Source organism: Anser anser (genome assembly GCF_964211835.1).
Source record: "Anser anser genome assembly, chromosome: 24".
NCBI lineage: Eukaryota > Metazoa > Chordata > Aves > Anseriformes > Anatidae > Anser > Anser anser.
In genome coordinates this window covers 6478378-6504494 of record NC_139745.1, presented here as the reverse complement: position 1 = coordinate 6504494, position 26117 = coordinate 6478378, and the positions used below count along the sequence as shown (strand labels likewise).

The following is a 26117-nucleotide window of genomic DNA, read 5'->3' as shown; positions in this document are numbered from 1 at the left end:
GTTGACACTAAAATCAGTTGCATGGAGACCAGAGATGTTGGAGAAAGGGCATCAAACGCCTGGGTTTTAAGCCCAGCCTTCCTCCCAGCTCACACACAAAGACGCAAACGCTGTACTCACGGAAGCACTGCGGAATTTCCCCGCTCCACGTCCCGTTCCCCTCGCAGGTGAGCACAGCGGGCAGGGAGAGCTGGTACCCTTCCAGGCAGGCGTAGCTCACGCTGGAGCCCCAGCTGAAATCCGAGCCCACGACTTTGCCATTAGGGATGTCTTGCGGGGATTTACAGATGATAGCTGAATGAAAAACAAAGGCATAATCGGTTCTCTCGACTTCTCGGTGTAGTTATTCTCATTAACAAGCAAATTCATGTAGGATCAAAGTTATATGCTGCTCTCAAAGAGCATCTCCTGGGACTGGCCTAGTAGGGGCGGTGTACAAACTTTTCCAGCTGTGTATGCAGTTGTAAACCCTAGGATTTTACTTTGAAGTTTGGAGTTAGCCAAATCCCAAATCTTGAAGTCAGATTTCTGAGTCCGTGTTCACTTCCAAGTGAAGGTAAGAATCCAGCCTGACTTAGTGTGAAAACTCATCTAAGACTCCCTGAAAGATTCATGGATTTTGGAAAACCTGGCTGAATCTCAGATTAGCAGCTGAATCAATAACCAGCCTGTATTTCATTCACTCTAGGGTGTTTTAATATGACATTTTTGCAGTGCTTTGCTTTTCAGCTCAGGGGAGCACTGGGAAAGATGCTAAGCTCATGCAAATCAACCTGGCCTCCAAATGAGACTCTGGCCACATTCTATATTATTCCTGCAACATTAGCTCAGTGGTGAGAATGAAAGAGGAGTGTAAGAATTGCTCTTTACAGCCTCTGAAGGAACTAGAGTATATTTGGAAGTTTCTACGTGGTCTGCATTTCTATCAGAATCATGACAGGTAAATTTTCCAGATTGCAAAAGAAGTATACAGCTGCCGCTACAAGCCTTATCTACACTTGGTGGGGGAGTAAAACACTGGCAGAAGAGATCCAGCCTGTCCTGCAACTGTTCTATTATTTCCCTTTCCTATCTCTGAACTAGAGAGGCAATCTCAGAATGGAGAAATAATGAAAGGAGTTGGAAGAAACATTTTTCAGACTTCAAGATGATGGGAAGAGTGTGTGCCCGCAAAACAGAATGCTTCATTCAAGTTTTATCTGAGTTTTTGTGACGAGTAAGTCACTTAGCTCTCCGTGCTTCACTTTTCTTCTTCTACCCTAGGGATAATAGCAATTCCCTCCCCTCCAAGCATGATGTGATGACTGATAGACCTAAAGACAGCAAGGTGTTCATGCTATGTTGAGTAATTTGGGTAAGTGCTATAAACACAGTGGACAGACTGAATGATAGGACCAAGAAACCCCTAGGTGGGTTCTGGGCACTATGCAGTAGTTAGTGCCTAATACCTTGTGTCCCAGATTACACCAACTTTGTGGCCCATAAAACTTATATCCTCCTACATTTACTCTTACCCTTGCAGGCAGGCTTGGTGCCATTCCAGGTTCGGTCTTTTGTGCACGTTAGAGAGGATGCCCTGTCTGACTCCATCATGTAGCCAGGCATGCACTGGAACATCACCGTTTTATTGTAGGTAAAATCACCGCCCAGCCTAATGCCGTTGGCTGGGACACCGGGGTCACCACAATTGATCACTGCCAAAGGAAAAGAAAGAAGCACTTGTGGCTCACCGTCCCTCGTCTCACACTTCTGGAGCTGCGATCACTAGAAACCTGGCGGTCCTGAACACTCTTCAGAGCAGGATGTAGCCCACTAGTCACAGAGAAGGGAGCTTTTGTAGCACAGAGGAGTCGGAGAGCTCTGCTAGCTAGCTGGAGCAGGCTGGGCTGTAACATGTGGGGGAAACTTTGCTTCTACTCGGTGGAGCGAGCAGTGATGTTAATGGCACATTAAGGCCGTGCAAGAATAAATATTAGCACACGTTAAACATCAAATAAAACCTGGGTCAGATCTGGGCTAGCTCCTCAGCCTAGTTACAGTCTCTTACGCAAAACCACATCTGCCAACATCTGTGCTTCTGCTGGAGGCAGGAGAGAGGCACACAGAGACCCAGCGCCTTCACCAAGGGTCTCTGAGCACAGGCTCTGTCCACGCACGTGGTGGCTCCTGGCGGCAGGACTGCTCACGTTCCGGAAAGCCCCCGAGAGCCCCTCCAGAACACTTGACATCTACTCATGGAAGTTATTACAGAGCTCCCTTCACCCAGCTGGAAAAAGACAAACCCAGAGCAAGAGTTTTCCATTAGGCAGTCACAGAGCTTGCAGCCGGAGTGACTGGTGCTGGCAGCAGGCAGTTTAGCCGAATTTCTCAGCACAGAGCACTCGTGTGCCCATCCACAGCGAGCCTTCAACACGCTGACAATCTGCCCGCAGAGCCTGGCCAGCATAATTCAGAGCTCATCGTGCAGGAACCCGTCCCAGCACCCACCTGTACACTCTGGAGTGGTCCCGGTCCATGTCCCGTTCACAGTGCAGTGCCTGCTCAGCACCCCTGTGGAGTAGTAGCCTTCCCGGCACTGGTAGATAATGGAGCTGGAGAAGATCAAGCCGTCGTTAAATATAACCTTCGCGTTGCTGGGGGTCCCTGGGTTTCCACAGGATATAACTAGAAAGCAAAACGGCCAGGTGAAAAAAGCAATCCCTGCAAATAAAAAACAAGGCTTTTATCCTGCAGTTGACTGTTTGACATAAAAGGAAGATTAGCTGCAAAGCCACCGGATCAAATCGGACGGCGCAGGCTATTCCGTGGGCAGCCAGCCACGTCAGTCTGACAGCATCACCACCACCGGGTACCCCCCGAGCAATAGGTCCTGCAGCATCCCTGCCTGGGGAGTGGGAAAACGGCGTCCCTGCAGGCAGTCGGTCCCAAAGCACCAGCACCTCTCTCCTGCCAGGTGGATCCCGCAGTTCAGAACCACAGCCAGGCCTCTTGGCTGCTCTGCCAGGCTGAAAGAAGAAATTTTTTTGGTGTCTGCTTGTTGCAGAGGCCTTCTTCTAGCTCTCAGTCCACACCTGGTCCTCCAGCTTTGCCAAGCAGTGGTGCCCTGCCTGGGGTGCCTCCGTCCCCCAGCGGTCCGGGAGCCTGGATCTGAGCGTGCCACTTTGCTTCCTGCCCCCTTGGGAAGCCGACAGCTTTGCAGACTTCAAAGGAATGAAAGCAGCGAGGAACCCTGCTGCCCTCCCCCTGCAGCACCGCCACTGCCTGGTTATCTCCAGGTAGGCCTTCAGAGGAGGGAGAACGTTGTGGGAAGGCAATTACAGGTTTGTCAGCGCCCCAATTTTTTGTCTAATGCACCACAGCAGTAAAAGGGCGTTGGAGTAAGTGGTGATGCATGAAGCCCTGTCAGGACAAAATAAGCACCTGCAATAATTGCACCCAGCCCTCATTTACTCTGAAATTACAAGACATAAAAGAAAATCACAGGAATCAAGGAAAGGCTTAAGCTGCCTGGATCTTTGTCAAGGAAATCCCTTGCTCTTTCCCCTCCCCAGCAATGTGCCATGGTCTCTGCAAGAGCACCAGCCTGGGCACACACGAGGTGAGCCCCCCCCAGCACGTGCACCCACCATGCCACTGCCAGCCCTTCTCCACTGGGAAACGCAACTTTGGGCCACAGCAGGAAAGCAGCGAGCACAAGCCACCAAGGCAAGGAGAGAAGTCTCCCTCTTCCTTGTCGCTAAGTTTGCTGACAGCCTGTTAACATACGAGCTTGTTGGAGGCATATCTGTTTGACAGGAGGAAACTAATAACCATTCTGCACTGTGCACACAGGAACTCTGCATGGCACTAACGCCATCCGAGGTGCTCTCTCGTTACGGATTTCTCATGCAGCCAGTGTCTCCGCGTCTCATTTCCAAGAGATGCTGGGATAAAAGTCAGATTCTATCACCCCAGAAAAAAAGCTTAAAATTACTATTTCACTGCTGGTCCATACATCAGCTGTTCTCTCCTGTCCAGCCTCCTCCACATATGCCTGCGGCCAAACATGCACGGATGACCCCAAAATATTACTTTTGTGACTAAAAGGAGACTTATGGAAATTGGTTAATCTCAGTGTACATCAGCTACAGCCTCTGTGGTGCAGATATAAAAGAAGCCATAAATGTAAGGATGAAAAGCCTTAAACTTAAAATCATAAATTATATATATGTAGGATCCAATCACTCAAGTGAGCAGTAAGTGGGTAAATAATTCCCTGTGGCTTCAGTGGGAGGTGAAAAATGAATGAGACCCCAAAAGAAAACTGTTTTTGCACTGTTTTTAATGGAGTATAAATCGTAAATACCCTGGAAGTCCCATAGTCATATCCACTCACGTCTCCTGAAGAACCTCAAACCCAATTATCTTTAAGTCAAAATTCAAGACAATAAGCTGAAAATCAGCTGCAATGGGGATTTCTTGCAGTCGCTGCTTCTTTACCAGGGAAATATTCCAGGAAACGACACTAACTTGGAAATGACTGATATGACAAGGAAGGTTTGACTTTCAGCTGCTGCGAGGAGCGCAGGAGGTACCGGCAGCCACTCATCTCACCCGAGCCTCAGTTTCTGCCACGCTCCAGAAGATATGCCAGATGAGCCCAGGAGCCCTGACCCTCCGTGCCAAGACCCGAGCAGCACACATCTCCCTGCAGAAGCCCCGTGAGCCCTGGCTCCCAGTCGGCTCCCACCACACAGAGCATCCGTACCGAGAAAAACCTCTGCTGGGCTGCGGAGCACCATGGGGTGCATGCACAACGCCAACCACGTGCACTGCTGAAAGGTCCCCGTGCTGCTATGGAAACATTTCAGACATCTCTGGGACTTGTGGATTATTACAGAACTCCCCATCTCGGGGTTTCTGGGTTTGTTTCTTTATCAAAAGTAAATTTTGTTCCTGTAGTTATTTCTGTGAAGTTCTTTTTAGCAAACACCACTGAAAGGCTTGCTAAAAGCCATCAGTATCTCTGCCAAAGACAAGGAGAGTGCCCTGCGCCACAAGGAAGATGAGAACAGAGCATCACAATCAGCAAAAGCTGTCTGGTGAGTGCTCTAAAAACAAATGCTTGGAGCTGGTGGTGAGACTTGTCTGTGAAGTCAGCCGGGAGCCAGAAGGCAGCCAGAGAAACAACCCCCAGAGAGCCACCAGCCATGGAACGGAGTCAGTCCCAGCATGCTGGCAGAGGGATGAGCCTGGCTGCGCACCCTGGCAAAGCGTGTGGCACAGAGGTCCCAACTTCTGCCACTGCCAGGGATCAGAAACTCTTCCCTGTGGCAGGAAAAAGAATGGGGATCAGTTCCAGGATAACTCCATCCCCACCAAGTACATGCACACCTCTAACGCCTGCCTGCAGACACAACTTTCCAAATAGCTTCAGGCCAAGCAGCATGGCAGGCTCCAAGCTCCTCCGAAAGTGGGACAGAAGATGGCACAGCAGGAACCAAACACCTGAAAATGTGTTCCCCAACCCTCCTGAAAACTCAGCTACTTGCCCTAGTCTAGGAGCTGTACACTATTTTCAACATTTCATCGCTTCCTTTGGCCTGCAGAACATGAAGTCAGTGGCGCGCTGCCTCACCCCCCTTTGCTGCTCACTAACTTACTGTGCAGGTATCGAACACCAGCAGCTGCTAACTGGTGTGATTTCGAAGCAAGCCGACTGGCTGGGGCGAGCACAAGAGCAGGAGGCTGTTGCTGTCGCACTCTCCCCGAGTTCCTCCTCCCAGAAGAAAAATTTTGGCTTCTGGGGATGCTTGCTCTGTGCTCATGCTGGGGCAGGGGGGACTTTTGTGTCTGCCTTGACTTCTGCTTACAGCCCGAGCTGCTTCCTGGGAGCTGGATGCTGCTGGGGGGCAGCTTCTCCCATGCACTACAAAGTGGTTCTGCTATAAGAAACACTGCAAAGTCCAGAGGTGCTCCAGAGCTCAGCAATGACTAGTCCACACACCCTTTTTTTCTGAAAAGCTTATTTGAATTGCTCCCTTGCCTTCTTTTGGGTCTTGCCTTGTCTTTTCAGGGCCTTCACCAGTGCCAAGAGAAGGGCACTCTCCTGCAAGGAACAGCGAGCCCTGCTCCTCTAACCTGCAGCGAGGAAAAGCTGAGGGCTGATAACTTCTCCCAGAGCACAAGTGCACATCTGACTGTGCTCGAAGTGACATGTGAATACAGTGTCCTTTGCGCGTCCCCCACTGCCCTAATCTTTATAACCGTTGCTCCTTCTTTCGGGCTTTGCTGCCACCTGACCGGCCGGCTGAAACACTCCCTTAATGATGTCTGACACATCAGGCAAAACCTCCTGCTGGAATAAGACACAGCCGAGAGCCCGTGGAGTCTCACAGCCTTTGCTTCAGGGCTGGTAATTTCCATGCTATTTAATTTAACCAGTAACCCACATTCCACCTAACTATGCAGAGAGAGAAAGAAAAAAGCAGCCTAAACCCAAATTCCAGCTCTGCCACCTCACATGTCCTCGGTGGTTAGACGGGGATGAGACAAATCTCAGTTCCTTCCCCCTGCATTATCACATTAAATAAACACGTTTCTGTCTACTGAAACTGCCAAAGAGCAGCCAGGGCCCCATCTCATTTTGGATGCAGTTTTAATTCATCTGGTGAAACAATAAACATTATAAAAGCAAATTTCTGCTCAGCTTCTGAGTGGAGGAGGGAGCACGCAGCAGAGTACGACTGGTGAACCCCCTCCTGCACCGCTCCTCAGTGAGCACAAATGGGGCATCAGGAAGGAGAAAGAAGGAAAAACACATCTAAAATGTCATTTACATCTTAAAAACTTGCTGGAAATTAATGTTAAACGAGATCTGCCATTTTTAGAAAGCTAGGGAAGCTGCTCTTACTGGGGACAACAAAGCTGGAGCAATGTAAAACAGACTGAGAGCAGGAGTCCCAGGAGGAGCCTCTCCAATTAATTTAATTTCAAACAATTTGTACATTTTGGAGAAGTCAGTTGTGGTTTCTTCCTGCCTCCCTGTTCCTTTGGTTTTTATGGAAATATTCCAGCTGGTAAAAGGTAGCAGGACTGAAAGCTGGTGAGTTTGAAGGTCATCCTTTGTGAAGCCCAGTACTCTCGCACACTTACATCCCCTCCATATGGCTGTACTGGTCCTGACGCAGGAAGCCACTGCCAGTCCAACAATCAGCTCCTTGACTTCAAAGACAAGCACAGGCTTTGTAATTGAACCTATTACGGCAGCTTGCTCTCTCTGAAATGGAAATAACAGCTCCTCTCCTCTTCCTTCTGCTTACACGGTAGGATTTGCATGGTGTCTGCGCGCTTGTGTGTTCATCTGCAGTGGGCCCACATCTCCTGCTGAACGGACCGAGACCCTCTGCGCTCATTTTGCAGCTTATCTGGAGAGCAATTTGCATTGAATTCCCTGGGCAGGTGAGCGCTGGTGACCTGTGAAGCCCCATCAGGCTTGATTTTGCTCAATTTGGTGGCTGAGAGCTGCGAACAAGTGGCTGAGTCACAGCTAATGCCCCGCAGAGGTGCCGAGTGGCTGCGCTGCCACGCTGGAGCTTTTCCACGTCAGCAGAGATGCCTGCTCCTTCCAAGCACCTGCCTGGGCACTCAGCCCTCATTTTCATTTGCTCAAAATTAATCTCTCCCCTCCGTCTCCTATAGCTACCTGTTCCATAAACTTGAATATAACACTCAAAAGTGCAGTCATAAGAACACCTTGTAGCGCTTGCAACTTGCCGTGCATACAGATGACAGAGACATAGCTTACTGCTCATCACTGTAAATTACTTTCCTATATTGGCCAGTCAGCACTTAACATTAAATGACTACATTATAGGCCTAATGTTATTATTATTCATAAAGTATGAAAAAATCTGCCAGGGATCCTCATTTTGGTGCCTCTAGAACCCGATGGGTTATTTATCCTGAGATTAATGAACAGAGCCTTTCTACTGAGAAAAAAAAAGGAAAAAAAAAAAAAACAAGACCTGAGTGTATTAATAACACGATTCAATGTCTTTTCAATCAAGAGCTCCATCAATTTGGAATAAATTTCCAATTCATTTACAAACTGTCTCTGAGCTTTTGGCTTTCAAATCAGCTGGAGAGAAGCACTTGCCCAGGTCTCCTTGCATTTGGTATCCTGCCTCATTTTGGCTTTTGTTCTTTCCCCAATTGATTTTTAAACACTTTTATAAAACAGTAGCAGTAAGCAGCACAGCCCAGAGAATCTGGCTGGGGGTTTATTACATTGGATTATGGGGTCTCACTTGATTCCTTCAAATAGGAAAATAAGGGGTTTGGGTTTTTTTAAATACAAAATATGCTTACTGGATTATAATTTGCATTTTGCATTTCTGCTTAATGTAAATGACTCTTGCATGTGCCAGTGCCAGCTTTAACAGCGGTTTGAGTCTATTCACATTACTCATTCTGACACATTTCTTTGATAAAGCAACAATTAATCAGTGGTACCGGACCTGCAGATCTGCAGCCAAAATGGACCATCTAGTTGGACGTGGGATGCAGAACAAGAAATTCACCCTGTGATTCTTGCAGTGAGCGACGCTCTCAGGAGGATGATCGACAAAGTGAGGACCAGTGCCCAAAGGCTCTACCTGCTCTATACCTCAGTCCTGATGTTGGCAAGAACCTGAATGGCCTCGTAACCAAAACCGAGGGGCTGGGCTGGACAGGCAGCCGACCCTGAGGCAGTACCGGTGTGGCACAGGAGGTGTGGGGTTGCAGAAGTACCTTCACATTCGGGCTGTGTGCCGCTCCAGGAGCCGTTGGCTTGGCAGGTCCTCTCAGATGAACCCCGGAGCGTGTACCCGGGCTCGCAGCTGAAGCGGACCATGCTGTCTACATCAAACTTGTCTCCCAGCCCAATGCCGTGAGACGGGATCCCCGGGTCACCGCACACGCCCTGGCTGCCTCCTGTTAAGAAGAGAGCACAATGCCATCAGGGTAAGTGAGCCTTGGGGCTTGGCCCTTCTCCCCCCTGCACAGCACACGTTCAGAGGACGAGCACAGAGATTTGGATCGTGTGGCTGACTCAGTTTAACTCTCTGGCTGGCTTCCAGCAGAGAGGGAAAGTTCCACAAGAAATGTCCCCCGACTTTGGGAGCACATTGTTTTTAAGCTGGTTGCAAAATACGGCCCTAGCTCCTGAATCTCAAGATGGAGTCCTCACCAGCTGCAGCTGCTTTCCGTGGCAGCTGCTCCAGCAGACAGCAGCTTGGTTGCCAGCATCAGTCATGTGGATGGTTTCCCTCCAAGCAGAAATTACAACATGCTCCAAGCCACCTCAGCAAGCCCTACTGTATTTGCAGAACAAGAAGCTGTTGGGTTTGGAGTACGGAGGCGATAGGGATCCAGCTGAGAACCATCCGCTTGTACAAGTTGTGAACACTTTGTGCTGCTGGCTCTAAGTTAGGGGGACAGGAGGAAGGGAGCAGCTGCAGCAGATGCCTCGTGGGGGTTCGCTGAAGCAGGCTGGAGAAATGCCCACCTCTTAACTGCCTGATGCAGGCTCACACCAGGTATGCCTGTTCTTGGCTTTCTCTGCTAATGATCTGTGTAAACACATCCACCCCCAAGCCAGGAAAGACTACTCCACTCCTGCAGCTAGCAATGAAGCTCCCAGTTCCCGAGCCTTCTGTGCTTTGCTGCAGGTACAACCTTTGCAGTGTTACGTGCAATGTAAAATATAATGAACATATTCATCACCTGGGAAAAACAGTTGCTTTTAAAAAGAAGGGGGAGAACGCTGCAGGCTCAACAGTTTCTTTCATACCAACTTACATCAAAATCTTTCGTTTCATTGCGCAGGAGTTGCCATCAGACAGTAGGGATCTTTGGTGCACAACAGAGACAATCTGAGCTCCCAGCCTCCACCCTGGGTTGGGAAAGAGGCCTTGAAAAACCTCCCCTGAGCAAAAGGCAGAGAAGACATGAGTCTCTGCCCCTCCTGCTCCAGCTTCCAGCAAGGACTTGCACTGGGGAGGCACTGAGGAACAAGGCTCTGGGGTAGAGTTTTGTGTTCTTGTTACAGTAAAATAGAGGCACATGACTAAAGGCTTCATTCTTCACTGCTTTGGTAATTGCACCACCTGATTTTGGGGTAAAAGAGGGCTCCTTCCCCAGGCTGTTGGGTGGAGATCCTGGTTCTGAGGTACTGGGCGTTCACTGGGCCCTGGGTCAGAAAGGACCCGTCAGGCACAGTCAGCACTGGTGTAAAGCTGCCTCCACGAAGTCGTTCAGAAAAATCACACACAACAGATGTCAGCAGGAACTAGTCAGAGTAATGCTGAACATCCCAAAAATCCACCCAAAAAGATGACAGAAGTGACAGTGAAAACTGCACGGGGAAAAGGGACGAATTAGAGCGGAAAACCCTTCCAAGCAGCTACAGATCAGGAACTCTGCTCTGCAGATATGGCTTCTGAGTATGAGGATGACTCTGCCTCATTGCTTTTTCCCTTCCAAAGCAGAGGTTAAATTTGGTCAAGTGCAGCTGCTAAATCTAAGCAGTACAATTAAAAATTAACACTTGTCCCAACTGCTTTGCTCCATCTAAGTTCTTATTTTGTCAGTATCTGTGCTCTCCAAGGAACGAGTGACAGGATGGCACGGAGAGGGCTTTGTACAGCATCCTGCCAATTATTCAGCATCTTTCCTTCCAGTGGAGGCCATCAGCTGAGATCCCAATGCCCTGATTTCAGGAAGGCTTGGCAAGCATATCTCTCTGTATCCCACACGACTTTGACCTGTCTCACCAGGGACATTTTTACTTATTGGGATGTTTGCAATGCAAGACCCTTTCTCACTGGCAAGGGAGCAAGGAGGGAGTTCTGAGGCCAAACTGCTCTCAGCTGAGGTACTGAGACCTGGGACAGCTACGGTGCCATAACAGCAGGTGTCGGGCCTTGGAAAGGGGCCACACATGCTCTTTTACTGGAACGCACATGCAGAAGGGTCAGATGCTGGAGTTAGGATGCAGGGACCTGATTTTTCCTAAGACACGTTCACCCTGTACAGACTCCGCATGGAGAAAACCGTAACCAGCAGGCTGCAGCACACCTCCTGCCACAAACATTTGCTGCAGTGATTTATTCCTCCTCTTGCAAGCTTCGTGGTTTACTCTCTGCCAGTGCTTATCATCCAAGTTGCAGGAGACTGGATAGCTGAGACAGTGATTTTCAGTATTCCACGATCCAAAATCTCTGTAGCACACGCATTTCTCCAGCTCATCAAAGCCCGTCAGGCTGCCTCCTTGCAGGGCAAAGAGCAGTAGTGCTCTTTACCCTGCAAGGAACAGGACTGTGCCATCTCCTCCTGCCCCGAGTGCAGCTCACCTGAGCAGTGCGGCAGGGAGCCGCTCCAGCGCCCGTCGAGCTGGCACATGCGAGTGGAGTTGCCGATCAGAGTCCGCTTCCCGAGGCAGCTGTACCGGACCACGGAGCCGACGGTGTACTTGTCACCTGAGATCTGAGCGTGCGGCGGGGAGCCCGGGTGCCCGCAAGAGACCACTGCAAGAGAGAGACGGGACAGCTTCAGCCACGGGGAAACTGCCTGTGGGACATGTTCAGAGGCGGACAGAGCAGGTACACAGCAAAGCCTTTCATGTTCGAGGTTGCTACCTGGGATCTTGGCAGCTCAGAGCCCACACATCTGCCCCAGAGTGGCCTGAGCCCACCAAATGGCTGTGCCCAGCCCCGGTGATGGGTTCACAGCAGGGTGCAGGTATGGCACAGCAGACCTTGTACTGCGTCCTTGTGGGGGACACACGCTGCTCCTGCAAGAACTGCCACGGGTTTGTGCATAAATGCCTACTCCTAACACTGACGGGCATTTCGCAGGTTCCTTGGGGACACATTCCTTCTTAAACACGAGTATCTCCATGCATACCCTCATCCCCATCCACACCCGGCAGCGCCACGTCCTGTTGACACAGAGCTGTAATCGATTACTCGATGCTATGTCACATCTGAGGAAATTATCCTGGCGGATACAGAGCACTGCTCGCTCAGCCATTACTAGTAAAAAAAATAAACACAAACACACAAAAAACCAACCCCCACCGCTAACAATAATTAATAGGTTTACTTTAGCTTGGCAATCAAAGTGGAGACAGCGAGGGTGTTGACAAATATACCAACAGATCTAGGGACTACTAGACAGGTTTGGATGAGGATCCTCAGTGTAAAGACCATGCATCGTTTGGTTTCGGAAGGAAAGCATCCGTAACGGATATGTTCTCTCCCTCCGCTAGAGTCTAAAAATACAAATACTGGCATTAGGTAGAAAACATGATGTATGTTTCAATAAAAAGGAGAGCACGCTTATGTTTGGGCATGTGGGCGTTGAAATATATTGGTGCAGAGCTGTGACTAAAACCAAGGACGCTTTGCAAAGAAATGGGTTTGATAGCTAATACTTAAACTCACACTGTAACTAACAATTTAATAACAGATACTCCAGCAGACTCGGCTAAGCTTAAAACCTGTGGCAGTATTGAGGTTTTTAAAGGATTTATATACACAGCAGGAAGACTGTTTCTTCTGATGCATTAGGCTCTGCTCCCATGTACTTTCCTTACCGGGCTTGCTCTCCCACCCCTTGAAGGAGATCAGCTCTGTTTCACTTCCTCTTTAAAAACAGGTATGAGACACAATTCTCAGCCCAAGCCTGTCAAGCTTCTTGGCTTATGTTTTAGAAAGTCCCTTGTAATTCTACATACCCAGCTATAAACACCTTTAAGGGGTATGGGTTTGAGCACTGAGCACAGCCTAAGGTTGACACAGAAAGAAAACAAAGACATGCAAGAATCTCTTACATTATTATTCTTATTTGTTTTAAACTATTAAGCCCACAAATCAGAGGATCATTTGTGAAACTGACTGGAATTTCCAAAGTTTTGAGAATGCCCACAAATCCTCCAAGTCAATGGATGTTCATCATTTTAAGAACGGAGATCCCTTTTACTGAGCTGAACAGCTGTGGACTGGAGAAGCCCAAAATATCAGGCTCCCAGCTTTTAGAGGAAACTACTGCCTTGGAGTCCCTGCAGCTGTGTTAACACGTGGTTATCACTTGTCAATTCCCACAGCCCGTGCAGGGTGCTGTAAACGCAGGAAGGTGGCATGCTGCTAACAAAAGCAAAGAAAAATGTACCGAAAACTACGTTTTATGACTGTCAAAGAATAATACAAGAAAAAAAAAATAAAGAAACAGTTGTGGCTTTGGAACCGCTCAGCTGATTTTCGTACTTAAGGAGATCCATTTTCTGACTGCTTTACTGATTTGTTATGCCAGGTGACAGGAGATCCCAATTGCTTTAGTCTCCAAGAAGGAAATACTAGAAAAAAAGACTCCTGAGATGCTGTGTCAAGACTCGGACTTGGAGGTGTCATCTTTGCACTGCTCTTTGGGCCAAGCCCCTGGCTGCTAATGCCAAGGGCATGACAGAGCCTCCTGCATGGGGCCAGCACGCTATGCTGAGGGCAACACCACTGACATCTTTCATAAAATGCCTGAAGAGCTCCTAAACTAGGTATTACTACTACAGCACATGACCAGCAAGAGCATTTTGTGTCTTTCTACATAAGGTCTTCTATACTATTGGAAATATCCCTTAAGCCAAATCATTGCTCTGAACCTCCCAATTCTTTCTGCAAACCGCAATGTCAGAAAGGGCAAGGATACTCTAAGGAAGGGAGAAAAAAAATAGAACGAGTCAAGAAGCAAATCCTCTTTACCACCTGCTTTGCAGCAGAATAAAGGCTGTGTGTATTTCACCACCACACCATCATTTCCCTCCTCCGAAGCCATGGGGACGAGTGGGTGTATGGAAACTCAGCCATGCCTGGCTGCTGCTAAATATGCTCTGTCCTTGGTCAGGCTAATTGATGCTGCTTCCTGTGAAAGCCTGCGGTGCAGAAGCCAGGCTTCTCTTCTCTACCTGCACTATTTCTGCTGGAGCCCCACAGAACCAGCAAAACTCAGAGGAAGCTGCCTTCCCCTGCAGAGGGAAACGATCCTTGTCTAATATGATTTCTCTCCTCTGATCACTTATTTTCCTTCTTTGGGCAGGATCCAGGGCCCAGTGAAACATATGGAAAGGTTCCCATGGATTACAAAGGGCTTTGGATCCAAACTTTTGACATAACCATTCAGCTTAAGCAACAAGAGAACTACACGGGAGGAAAACCCGTGGTGGGTTTGTGGAGTAGAACTTAATGCCCTGACCAAGCAGGTATTATTCTGGAGAACTTACAAAGACACTGTGGGAGGGCACGGTCCCAAGTGCCATCCCCCTGACAGGTCAGTACATGGGTACCCAATAAGTAATATCCATGGCTGCACTGATATGACACAGTTGTTCCAAAGCTGAATCTGTGAGGACCGCTTGGCTGCACTTGACGGATGCTGTTTTCCAGGTGCCCGGGGTCAGTACAGTTTATAACTGCAAACAAACAACAAAAAAAAGGAAAAATAAAGGGTGTAACAAAGAACAAAGGATTCTTCAAAAATGAACAGGAAAAGGGGAAGAAACTGCAAATCACATATTCCACAGTTTATTTATTTATTTATTTTTTTAAGATTCTTCGGGGGCAGAGATAGCAAAAGTCTTTATTAAAAGTAAGAAGAGAGGAGAGGCAATCCTGCAGGCTCCTGCCCTGCCACAGGAAGCTCAGCAGCAGAGCCTTCCTCTCTGGTCCCAAATCAGGGCTTGCATCAGCCAACTGGGAAGGGCTGATTTCTTGACCAACACAGCAACAGTATCGAGAGAGATACTGGATTAATGGAACACAGATGAAGGGAGTGCAGGGAGGGGAGGGAATTTGGTAAGTGATCTTGAGTGCTAATACCAGGGGAAGTAGGGCAGCCTGCAAGGAAAAGGGCTCTGCAGCAAAGACCAAAGTGTTTGCTTTGAGTAAACTGGACTAGGGTTACCAGGAGGACCTCTACTAAGGGTCTGGCTTGATATTTTCTTTTGTATTCCCCACTTATAGCAAATAATTCAATGTCTTGGAGGATGCAGAGGCTGGGCAGGGTCCATTAAGAGCCTTAAGTGAAGCCCAGGGGAAAATCAGGTTTGTTACATTTAAACCGGCTCTCGGAGTTCAAGCATCACTCGCACATTCCTGAGGAGCGAGGATGTTTTACAGATGAATTTATACCAGTGTCAGGCTGGATTTCAGGAACCCAGAGTAACAAGGGAGGTGCACAGAGGATGAAGCCCGAGCAGCCTAGGGGGTGGCAGCAGACGACTTACCGCGGCAGGCGGGCAGGCTGCTGCTCCACTGCCCGTTGGCCAGGCACTGGGACTGCGATGCCCCTTCCAGGCGGTACCCAGTGTTGCACACAAACTTGGCCACATCGTTCAGATTGAACTGACTCCCTTGGGTCAAGCCATTGGCAGGGTTGCCAGGGTGGCCGCAGGTGATGGCTACAATCAGAAATTGGAGATGTTACTTCTCTGCCTGGAAGAAAGTGGATTATCCAGTGGGGGGGAAAAAAATAAAAAACAAACTAGAAGGGCAACCATGCAAAAAACCCACATCAACTCTGAAACCCACGCTGACTTCAAAGATCTGTGGCCTGCTCTGCTGAAATACTGAATCAAGTTGAGGACACGGTACCTTTGTTCATTTTACTGGCATAAGAAATTCTCTGAACCCCTCTCTAAGCAGCTGAGTGCCAGCATCTCACTGACTTATACTGTAAATCCCTAGAGCTCCTCTTCAAAAATCCTGGCTACTGCTATTAATCTATTGCCTTACATTACCCTGGGCATTGCACACGCAGCCATGAAACCTGATGTTTTCCTCCCCCTCCCTGGTGTAAGTCAGATGTATGCTCACTGCAGTATAAAGATACACCTGGAGGGATAGTAAAAAGAGAGAAAAAACTGAGAAAAATCAGGTTTCTAGCATGTGGCCTAAAAAGCTTATATCTTCCTTCTCAAGCCTGAACAACTTCAGGGGGAAAACCTTTGTAACTAAATCCCTGTAATGAGGATTTTTGTGTAGTTCTTTTTCCTGTGGCTGATGTCAGCTCAGGCCAGCGAGGAGGTGCAGAGCTAAAGGACCCTGCTCAGAGTCACTCCAAGTTCTCAGGGCAGCTGCAGGTAGGGAAGGTGCAGGGACTGGAGCAGCAGGAGCCGAGCAGCACTGAGCACTGGCAATGCTGACGTTTAAATCACTTTTGCCTGGGCCACCCTGCCGGCTCCTTGTCAGAAGCGGGTCTGGAAGGGAGGACACAACCCTTGCTGCAAGTGAAGCCTGGAGACCTTTGCTTTGAGCACAGCAAAAGAAATGTCAGGATGCTCCATAAAATGCTTTTTGGCTGCTTAAGGAATGCAACATCTTCTGACAGATGAAGACAAACCAATATTGATTATTGTCATGCTGAAACAGGGTAATGGTCCATCAGTAAAAGTCCAGCAGTTTAGCTGTACGGCTGCCAAAACTGGAAGCCGGAGGGGAAGATGAAATTCCCACAAAAGATCCATAACACATTTGACTGCCAGGGCTGGACTATACCACAGGGACAGGAATTTATTCCTTATGCAAGCTGGTGACAGGTACAGGTTTAAAAAAATACGAAGCAAGACAGCATTTCGGTGCTACAGGAAGCAGATGTCAGGTTCTCCGAGGTACTTCTGAATACAGTTATGCAGGTTTTGAAATAGATGATGGAATCTTTCCCAGAAAAAAAGACTCCCTCCAGTTGGCATAGATCAAAAAGACCAGTTCACATAGAGCAAGCAACTGTAGCAGGTTTAAAGAGAAAATATCAGGACAGTAGGAAATTATAATGCGGTAACACACAGTATCCTGAGCTTATTCAGAAGCAATAAAGCCACAATCCATCTAATTTCAGAGCTCAAGAGTGGTCTGCTTTAATAACATTAAATTTATGTTATCCATAAGGCCTAATGTAGTGTAATAACTTCAAGGCCAGCTTCTTCATGAGACACCTTTATAGGTCTCTGCACAAAAGCTTGGTAGGCTTTTAGGTGCCAGAATCAGAAGCCAGCACAAAGCAGTGCTGAGCAAAGGCACTGCATACGAACGAGCTGAGTAGTGGAAAGATGGCTCAGTAGTCAGAAGACAGATACAGATGGGCTTTGTTCTAAAGGGTTTGGTCCCTCCTGAAAGGAACAAGATGATCCAAGAAAATGGATGTTTAGAAAATCCTGCATTTCCATGAATCTGCCTGACAGCAGGAAGACCTCTATCAATATGATTTCCTGGTCCAAGGTTACTGTGTATGTACTTGGCAGGTAAAAGTGAATTAAAACTTTTTCAGCTGAGCATCCTCAGACAATGGAGTAATTCACACCTGCCTACAGAACCAGGGACAGCCTTCCCAATAATTCTTTTCCTAAAAGCCTTATGCAGAATCCTAGACATGAATGCCTCCAATTTTAGGAGCCCCTGCTAACCTTTACAGCTCGAGTCTGTTTCCTATTTTTAGGCTGGAATCTGCATATTCATTGATTTGCGGGTCATTCCTTACTTCGTATCTTGCTGTTACTATTGTGCCTCAGCACATAAAACCCTAACCCAGACATGAGAGGTTGGAAGTAAACACCTGGAGAATCATGATATGAAATGCATGGAATGCACTGTCCACTGATAAGATGCTTAAACTTATTAACACCTTAGTTAGAGCTCTAGAGACTTACTTAATTAGCTTATTTACTGGAAAGATAAATGAGCAGGTTGTGCAAGGTGACTCATAATGTGGATCAGAGGAAGAGAGAGAGCCTGACTTTCCTCTGGCACAGAGCACAGGTCTCAAAGAAGGGGATAATAGCGGTGTGCTTGGCGGGGACGATGTCTGCCTTTAACCTCCCCACACCCTAATAAACTCTCCCCAGAAACTACACCTTCAACTGGGCTCACCCTTAGAAATTCAGCACACAAAAAATAGCAAAAAAGATGGAATTTACAAAGCAGAGGCAAGAAGCAAAGCAGCCAAAACTGCAGAGTTGCCACTCCTGCCATGCTTCAGCTCTCTCCTACGCAAACCCCAGGGATGCTTGTGCACTACACACACTCACTCTGGGCACGCAACCTTGTGCAGCCCAGCTGTGAAATGCTGCAAGAGAAGCAGAAAAATGAGCACAGGAACCTGAAAACTCACAAGTTGCTCCTCCACAAAACAAGGGTGGTTGCCTACAGGTCTTCCCACTCCAGATTTGTTCCCAGCATGACAATTGGAACCCGTTTCATCTTTGGACTATCCTGAGAAATAACAGGCTCGCTTCCAAGCAACGGCACTTTTGGAAACCTAACTGCATTTCCCCAGCTTCCCCAGTGCCATTTTTGTAACTGCCTTTTGAGTATGTATTACCAGTGCCAGAGATTGCTGCTCAGTTATAGAGAGACCCAGTACGGACCCAGAGCTGCCAGCAACATGCCAGGCTGAACGGGAAGGGCCAGCTTTGCACAGAGCAGGGGGAGTCAGAGCGAACTCAGCTGATGCTGCCAACCTGACAGCACTCATTTAAATGAGGAATATTTCAGAGAAAGGAGCTACGAATAAAACTGAACTCTCCTCCCATCCACCCTTCTGTAGCAACAATCTAGGGGGCAAGCATTTCTTAGCTGAGTGAAAACCTGGGCTGGCTGGTCCCCCCCAATCTGGTTTTTCATTGCTTACGTTACTTTTTCTTTCTGTAAACTGAACAACGGCCTTTGCGCGTGCTCTTGTCCTCTGCCCATAACCAGGGCTAAAGAAATCTGACCACATACTTACGCACACAGACAGGAGTCTTCCCAGACCAGCGGTGGTCCTGCTGGCAGATCCGCACAGACATCCCGATCAGGCGGAAGCCGGGGTTGCACTGATAAACCACGCTGCCGCGGTAGTTGTAGTTCTCCCCATTGATCTGCCCATTGACGATGGGACTGGGAACACCGCAGTGCCCAGCTGCAGGAGGGAGACAAGGAGAATCACTGAGAGCTCACGCCCGCCCCTCCTGAAGTGATCACACACCGACCTGACTGTCTGGCTGGATCTGAGTTTGAGTCTCTGCAGTAATAAATAAAACCAGAGCAGCAGCAAAAACAACATATCATTTTTAAAGCTCTCCTCTCCAATCTCAAAACATCTCACATCTACTGAGCAGGACGGAATCCAAGTCTGCTTCCTTTTTCTATTTACTGAAAACCCCAATGTTTCAGCAGCACTGAGTCCTCACTTGGGTTCCTTCTTTAATCAGCATCCAAAATTCCCGTTCCCTCCTGAAACACCATCAGGACTCTTTCACCACCACATCATGGATGCTCCACACGTACCCAGACATTTCACTTCAGCTCCACTCCAAAGTCCGTTGGCCATGCACTCCCGCACGCGGGACCCTACCAGGGTGTAGCCGGTATTGCACGAGAAGATGGCCGTGGCACCGTAGCTGGTCAGCGTGCCGATCTTGTTGCCGTTAGGAGGAGTCGGCAGATCTCCACAAGAGATAACTGAAAGAGATCCCAAATTACAGTAAGAGAGAATGGACAGGGAGATAGTTGGTTTTGTTGTTGTCTTTTGTTGTTGTTGGTTTTTTTTTTATAGAAGTGCAGACACTTATCACCACAAGTCATTATTAAAGCCAAAATGAGTAGGAAAGATTATTAAATAGTGCAGAACATTATTAAACATGCAGAACAACAATTCAGTCATGTTACATGAGCTGATAAATATAAGCACTACTAAAAATTATGCTTCAGGACACGAGTGAAGTCGTAAAGATAAGACTGGCTAGGAAGAAATTAGAGAAGCTTTTCACACAGGAAGTTTTTAATACGGGGATATTTCTATTATTAACCCATTGCCAGATACAGCCGTCAGGCAATGACTTTCAGAAAACCCACAAAATGGCACAAAATTAATGGGTGCTTTCAAACTAGAAAGTGACACTCAGAGACCTCTGTGCTTTTTCTGGCACAGTGACTTCCAGGACAGGGCTGAAGTCTACAGATCAAAGCCACAGAAGACACCCAGTGGAAAGCCCAGGGATCCAACTCCCACAGGTACAGCTGGAGCTTGGCCAGGAGCCATTGCACATGCAGCTCCAGCCACAAAGTTCAGCTCTTTATTTTATCTACCTTAAAGATCTGCAAACCCTCTGGGAGCTTTCACACTCAGCAAGAAAACAGACTCACGCTGGGCTCTTCTGACCTTAGTGCATTGCCAAGTTCCTGTCATTTGAATTTATGTGGCAATAACGCTGAAGAAATAAAATGGGGTCAGGCTCACGCTCCTGGATCTGGCTGAAGAGCTAGCAGGGGTAAAACTACATCTGTCACTGAAGCTGGCAGTTGCATCTCTAGAAACAAAGAGAGCCAGGAGGGAAGGGAAAGCTGCCGTTCTGAAGGAGAAATTTTTCTGCCTCTATCCGCACTCTTGAGAGAAAAATCTCCACCTTTGACAAAAAAAAGATCCAAGGCACGGCAGTCGTGTCAGAACGACTGAGAGCTGCTTGTTTGCCAAGGGTGCTTTTGATTTACAGGTGACACTGTTACCCTCGTAAACTTGGCATTTGCATCACATTGGAAGAGGTTAGGTCTTAAATCAGAATTTTTTATTTTCTTTCTTAAAAGCAAACTTCAGAGCATCTGGCACCAGTGACAGTGAAGCTGCTGGGACCTGACAGCAACAGATGAGCTAATGTGCTCGAGTTCTTGCGGAAGTGTTTAGGTTAAGCCAAGAATCAGATCAACAGATGACCTCTCCCTGCCTCCAAACTATCTTCTACCAGAGCAGTTCTGCAGCCATGTTCTCAGACACTGCCATGAGCAGCCAGGGTTGCGGCGTGCTTGCACGCACACAGCAGAGCTTGCACACCTGCCGAATGGCAAACAGAAAGCACGTTCCCTGCGCGACATCCCGTGCATCTGGCTTGTCCCTAGCACAGCTCCTGAGCTTCACTGCTCTTACTTTTACAGGTCGGCATCGGTTCGCCTATGCTCCACTTCCCGTTGGCTTGGCACCTGATGACCCGCTGGCCTGTGTAGTAGTAGCCCGGGTCACAGATGAGCATGAGCTGGGCGTTGTAGTGGTACTGGATCTCGTAGGTCAGCCGCCACCGACCGTGCTCAACTGCGATGCTGTTGATGTCGGGACAGGTGACAGCTAAAAGCAGACAAATGTGGTGAGTCAGGGGAGAGAAAGGAGACAAAGCACTAAGAGGTGTTTAGGGTACTTCGGGGCATTTCAGTGAGTGTGTTGGCTTTTTAACAAGGGGCCCAGAATTAGCATCTCCATTTTACAGGTAGGAAAACGAGGCACCATGACAGGGGGCACCAGACAGAGGTTGCACAGGATTAGAAACCTGATGTCCTAAATATTGTACCTATGAGGCAGGAAGATATTACTGAAAGGACTTCCCAAATTCCCTGTGGCACAGCCCCGGGCTGCCACCACTCACCCACGCACTGCGGGGGCTGGTTGCTGTTACTCCACTGTCCTGCCTGCAGGCACTCAGTGCTGGACTCCTCCCCGGGCTGAAGCTGGAAGCCCTGGTTGCAGTGGTACACGGCTTTCGTACCCACTGTGTACTCCTTGCCAAAGACGACGCCGTTCTTCGGTGCTCTGGGAACGCCGCAGGAAAGAGCTGGGAAGAAGGAGGGGAAAAAAAAGCTGAGAAATCAGTCAGCTTCAAATATGATCATGGATTTGTGATAAGTGAGCTGAAACCCCAGCTACAAAGCTTGCCTATTTGCAAAACTCCAGCACACCCTGTTGAACCCCAGAAGCTGCAATGAATGCCCGCTTTCACAGAGGATCAGATTTTCACCTCCTTTGCATCACTGCGGTAACAGCAAAGCCAACACTGAATACCGATATCTACTGGAAGAGACGCTGGCTCATATTTTCTCTATCATCTGTAACACAAAGTGCATCAACACAGTATTCAGAAGTTTTCACACAGAGATGAAGGATTAGATAGCAATAATGTTTTGTATTTACATCCCACAGCACTGACAACCTGAATCCCTTTTCCAACAGCACTTCTGGATTACAGAAGGCAGCAAATTCTATAATTATGTAGTGCCAGAAGGAGGGCTAAATTTAGCACTATGACTGAGAAGGTAAGGGGGAAATTCAGGGGGAAAACTCAAACAGGCACAATGCCAAACGGCTGCTCAAGACAGCAGCACTTAGAGAAGCTCTGCACCAGTCCTGCTGAGATCCTCGCTCTGTGGCCAAACAGGGCAGAAAGGGGCCAGCCAGGCCACAGAAATGCAAGCAACAGCCAGATACGGGCAGACCAGAATCACGTTCGTTTATGCTGCAAGAGTTTCATGAGTCACTGCAAGCCCTGCTGCCCTCTTCCCTACTGCTAGGAAAACCAGCACTGGGAGTCCGTCACTTGAACCTGTGCTCTTTTTACCAGCATTTGGAAGAGCTGGGAAGCCAAATCCAGACTCGCCTCCAAAACCAACACGCAGGTTCCCATCCCTCTCTTTGAGGCTTGGTGCTGGGGGAAGCCCATCTCGCTTGGGCTGGAGACCACAGCCAACTCATCTGGACAGGCACAGAATGGCAAAGGCTGGGACATGTAAAGCTGCCCCTGCAAGAGAATTCCCCCGTGGGGCTGCCAACAGCCTCTGCAGGGCACAGAGATGAGCAGAGCCTGCTGGCAACCCCTGATTTGGAAGCCAACAGCTAACCCAAACAATTGTCTGCGTTTTAAAAATGCTCGAAAAAAACGTTTCTTCCTGGAGAAGCCTGAGCTGCTCTCACCCAGCTAATACATGAACTAGAAGCTGAGCCTGTCTCCTGAGCCACATGCTGATACCTGAACACACATTCACCTTCCTGTTATTTCCTCTGTACATAAACAAGGGTTAGAAAATCAGCAACATTAGGAAAGTCACGTTCTGGTAATACGGACCCCCACCGAACACTGAAAGGAGAGACCAAAATTATTGAGTACAGCATCAGCACAACCACTGGAGCTTTCTGCCACTCATGGTCCAAGGCACTTTTATCCCATTACTACTACATGAGTGGGCCAGAGCCCCAGCCTGGAGCACAATTACGCAGCACCTTGCAGATGCTGGTGTTGCTAATAGGTGTGAGTAATTCAGCAGGCTGGTATTAGCACGATCAGGCATATCCCTGGTTGAAATGATAATCACATGTATGTCACTTCATCGAGCTAAGGAGCTTGGCGAATCTCTCTACAAGGCTGGGTGTCTAGACAAGCAGTCACGCTGAATACCAATTTCGTTCTAAGGCAAAAGGAGACCTGGGATGTCCTACCCTTTCACTTCCATCCTGCAGTTCTCTTACTATTGCTTTTTGATGCTGCTTCCAGAGAGGCTGGTTAGAGAGCTGGCCCCTTCCCTTGTCACTGACCCCAGCAAAGCCTAATCCTTTCTCTACTCAACTCTCTTCTGCTCCTGGGAGCTGGAGAGAGGGGTCATGATGAGGAAGCTTCCACTGGCATCAAGAGTTTGGTTCAGAGGTCAGCAGAGAGCATGTGAAGTCAGCAAGACCCTGGTAATGACAGCAAGAAACATCTTACTCCTTTTCACCCGATCCCGAGGACAGGCCCAGTCTTCCCAGGCAGGACAGACAGAGCAAGGGGGCACAAGGCCTGAAAAGTCTTCACCTCCAGCCTGACACCTCACCAAAGTCGATCACTTGTGCTTGGTGCCAGGAGGCAGGGGCACAGACTGACACGGAGGGACACCAGGAGCAAAGAGAGCCTGGGCCCAGCCTTGCTCCAGGCCAGTGAAGCTGAGCTGCCACTTGCCTTCGTTTCTCTTCACGATGCAGGGATTGCTACTGCAGGCTAGTCCTACCTCCTGCCTCTGAAGTGGTCTGCTTGATTAGTTAGAGTTTTACTATTGCATAAGCCTTGCCCTGACACAAAAGATAGTTAGCAATAATACAGAGCTCGTGGGCCAGAGGCAGTTGACTCAAAAGTTCATTAGGCCACCAGAAATAACAACAAAGAAGTAACCTTCTCCTCCTCCCACAGATGGTCAGGCTACAACGCGAAGATGTATTGGTCAGGAAGAGCTCATTAGGCTGCAAACTCTGCTGCACTGAGCGGGCTGCGTGCTGCACCTGATGGCAGGATCCTGCCTTTCCTTGCAGTCGGGCATCCCTGAGCAGAATGCAGCATGAGTAACTTCCTATTTACAGAGTCCGGCTTGATTTTTGGGGTGGTAATAACCTTGCTCCATTTCCGAAGCTCAAATTGTGGACAATGCAATCCACTGAAAACAAAGATTAAAGAGTAGCTGTTCCTGGGGAAAAGCAAAAACAACGTTTGGCCAGGAGAGACCCACTGAGAGCGTGATCTGGGGAGAGAGGAGCGCTTGTGGGGGTTCAGGGGTATGAAAGCTCAGTCTCCAGGAAGAAAATGTGCTAGGAAAAGGGACGGAGGCTATGAAAGCAAATCTGCAGCTGGGATTCCAAAAACAAAGCAGCTTAAAAATAGGCAGCAGAGACAGAAAAGGCATATTAGATCATCTTGTGTTCTCCCCCATTGTGCCAACGCAAGATTGTTCCCTGCAGAATATTCTCTGCTGCTTCCATAAATGTCAGCTAGTACAGAGCACGTAGTAAAGATTATTCAGAGGGGATCGGGAAGGGGAAGAGGATTATGTGCTGGCAGAGGGGAGCTATGGGAAATGTCATTTGTTAACTAGGCCATGTGTTTATGGGGACCCCAGTTCCTCTCCTCCTGACGCAGCTGACTGTGTGAGCAATTTATGCTGTGTTGTGGATCAAGTTCCCGAATCTCTGCCATGTGGTCCTAGCCACCAGAAAGGAGAAATTGAGTACAGCCCAAAACAAAAGGTTGCCAGTTGGCTTCGAGAACAGTGCGAAAAAAAAGAGATGTGCTGGATTTTATGCAGCTGACCTGGGCAAGGAGAGCCGAGCCAGCCCTGGCTATCAGCTGCTCGAGGCCAGGGGGGGGAGCTGCTCTGCCGTGAATTCTCCTACGGCTCGGGCTCGCTGCTGCTCCCCGCCTCCTGTGTCCATCTCCAGGCACTTGGTGACCATGGGCCAATATTGAGATGCCTGACACGAACATGGGCAAACAGAGCGAGGAGGTGACGTTCCCCAAGGGGTTATGGAAAGGAACCCATGGAGCTGGGCCTGGGGCGAGCGATCCCCCATGCGCCCCCAGTTCCAGGCCAGGCGGGGGGCAATGGACAGGCCTGCTCTGACTCCTTCCCTGCTGGCCGAGGTACCGGTGCTCAGGGACTCATTTCTGCTTTAAATTCCTGCTGTTGGGTGCTATCTCAGCCACGTAAAACCCTCCCCACACATCCTCTCTGTCCACCCCGTCCCTGCCTCTGTGCTTGAAATCAGCTCCCCACACACCACAGCACCCCACGGGAGTAAAGAGCTGAACCCGAGGCTCGGGTGGCATCCCCAGCACACCGAGGCAGCGAACACTTAGCAGCGTTGGTACCGATTTTTGATTACATGATTTGCCTTAAAAAAAGACCCAGTGTATGTCGGAGAGATTCCTGTCGCTGGGTGAGGGCTTCGCGAGGCGCAGTTGCCATGACAGCCCCTGGCGCGTGCCGGGCCTGCTGCGCAGTTCATCTGCTGGTGTCAGCAGCCCCAGCCTGCCTCACTGCTGAGGTTAAATCATTATCTGAGCTCGTGCCCATTTTCCCAGCCCCCCCTTGCCAATGGCATCGCACTTTGGGTGACAGGGGCTTGCTTTACTGTTTTCTGCTCGCCTTTAAATAAATACAACCTTGAGAGGGCTCCGAATGGATTTAAGCACCCACATCACAGAGCATGCCTTCAGAGGCAGGACTGCACGCAGCCCACGCATCACCAAGAGGCACTAAGTGATTCAGGAGGACAGAGGGGAATTTTCAAGGCTCTTTGGTACCCCCCCCCCCCCCTAAATAATCCTGCTTTTCCTTTGGACCGGGTGACGATGCAGACAGCGCAACGAGATTCTGCCTCTCCTGTCTCCGTTCTCTGGCCAGTTTCCAGGGAAGTCAATGTAATATTAATCCCCAGTGTTCGGTTCCCTTGGAACATGGATGAATGTTCAAAGACACTGAAAGGCTTCATCTGAATAAAGATGGGCATTTTAT

At 48.8% G+C, this 26117-nt stretch overlaps 1 protein-coding gene across 20 annotated transcripts in view; it reads right to left on the bottom strand.

Moving 5' to 3' along the window:
* CSMD2 (CUB and Sushi multiple domains 2) overlaps nucleotides 1-26117 on the bottom strand; it is a gene marked incomplete at its 5' end in the record, with an annotated part of 338842 nt that overhangs the window by 22051 nt on the left and 290674 nt on the right. For all 20 annotated transcript variants that reach the window (XR_014575007.1, XR_014575008.1, XM_083809741.1 and 17 more), the window contains 11 exons: nucleotides 121-294; nucleotides 1515-1694; nucleotides 2488-2664; nucleotides 8773-8955; nucleotides 11376-11549; nucleotides 14297-14485; nucleotides 15299-15472; nucleotides 18793-18966; nucleotides 19335-19508; nucleotides 20968-21162; nucleotides 21458-21643. Coding sequence is in view for 18 of the 20 variants with exons in the window: in XM_083809741.1 (XP_083665867.1) it covers nucleotides 121-294; nucleotides 1515-1694; nucleotides 2488-2664; nucleotides 8773-8955; nucleotides 11376-11549; nucleotides 14297-14485; nucleotides 15299-15472; nucleotides 18793-18966; nucleotides 19335-19508; nucleotides 20968-21162; nucleotides 21458-21643 (1980 nt within the window). The remainder of the gene's footprint in view (nucleotides 1-120; nucleotides 295-1514; nucleotides 1695-2487; nucleotides 2665-8772; nucleotides 8956-11375; nucleotides 11550-14296; nucleotides 14486-15298; nucleotides 15473-18792; nucleotides 18967-19334; nucleotides 19509-20967; nucleotides 21163-21457; nucleotides 21644-26117) is intronic.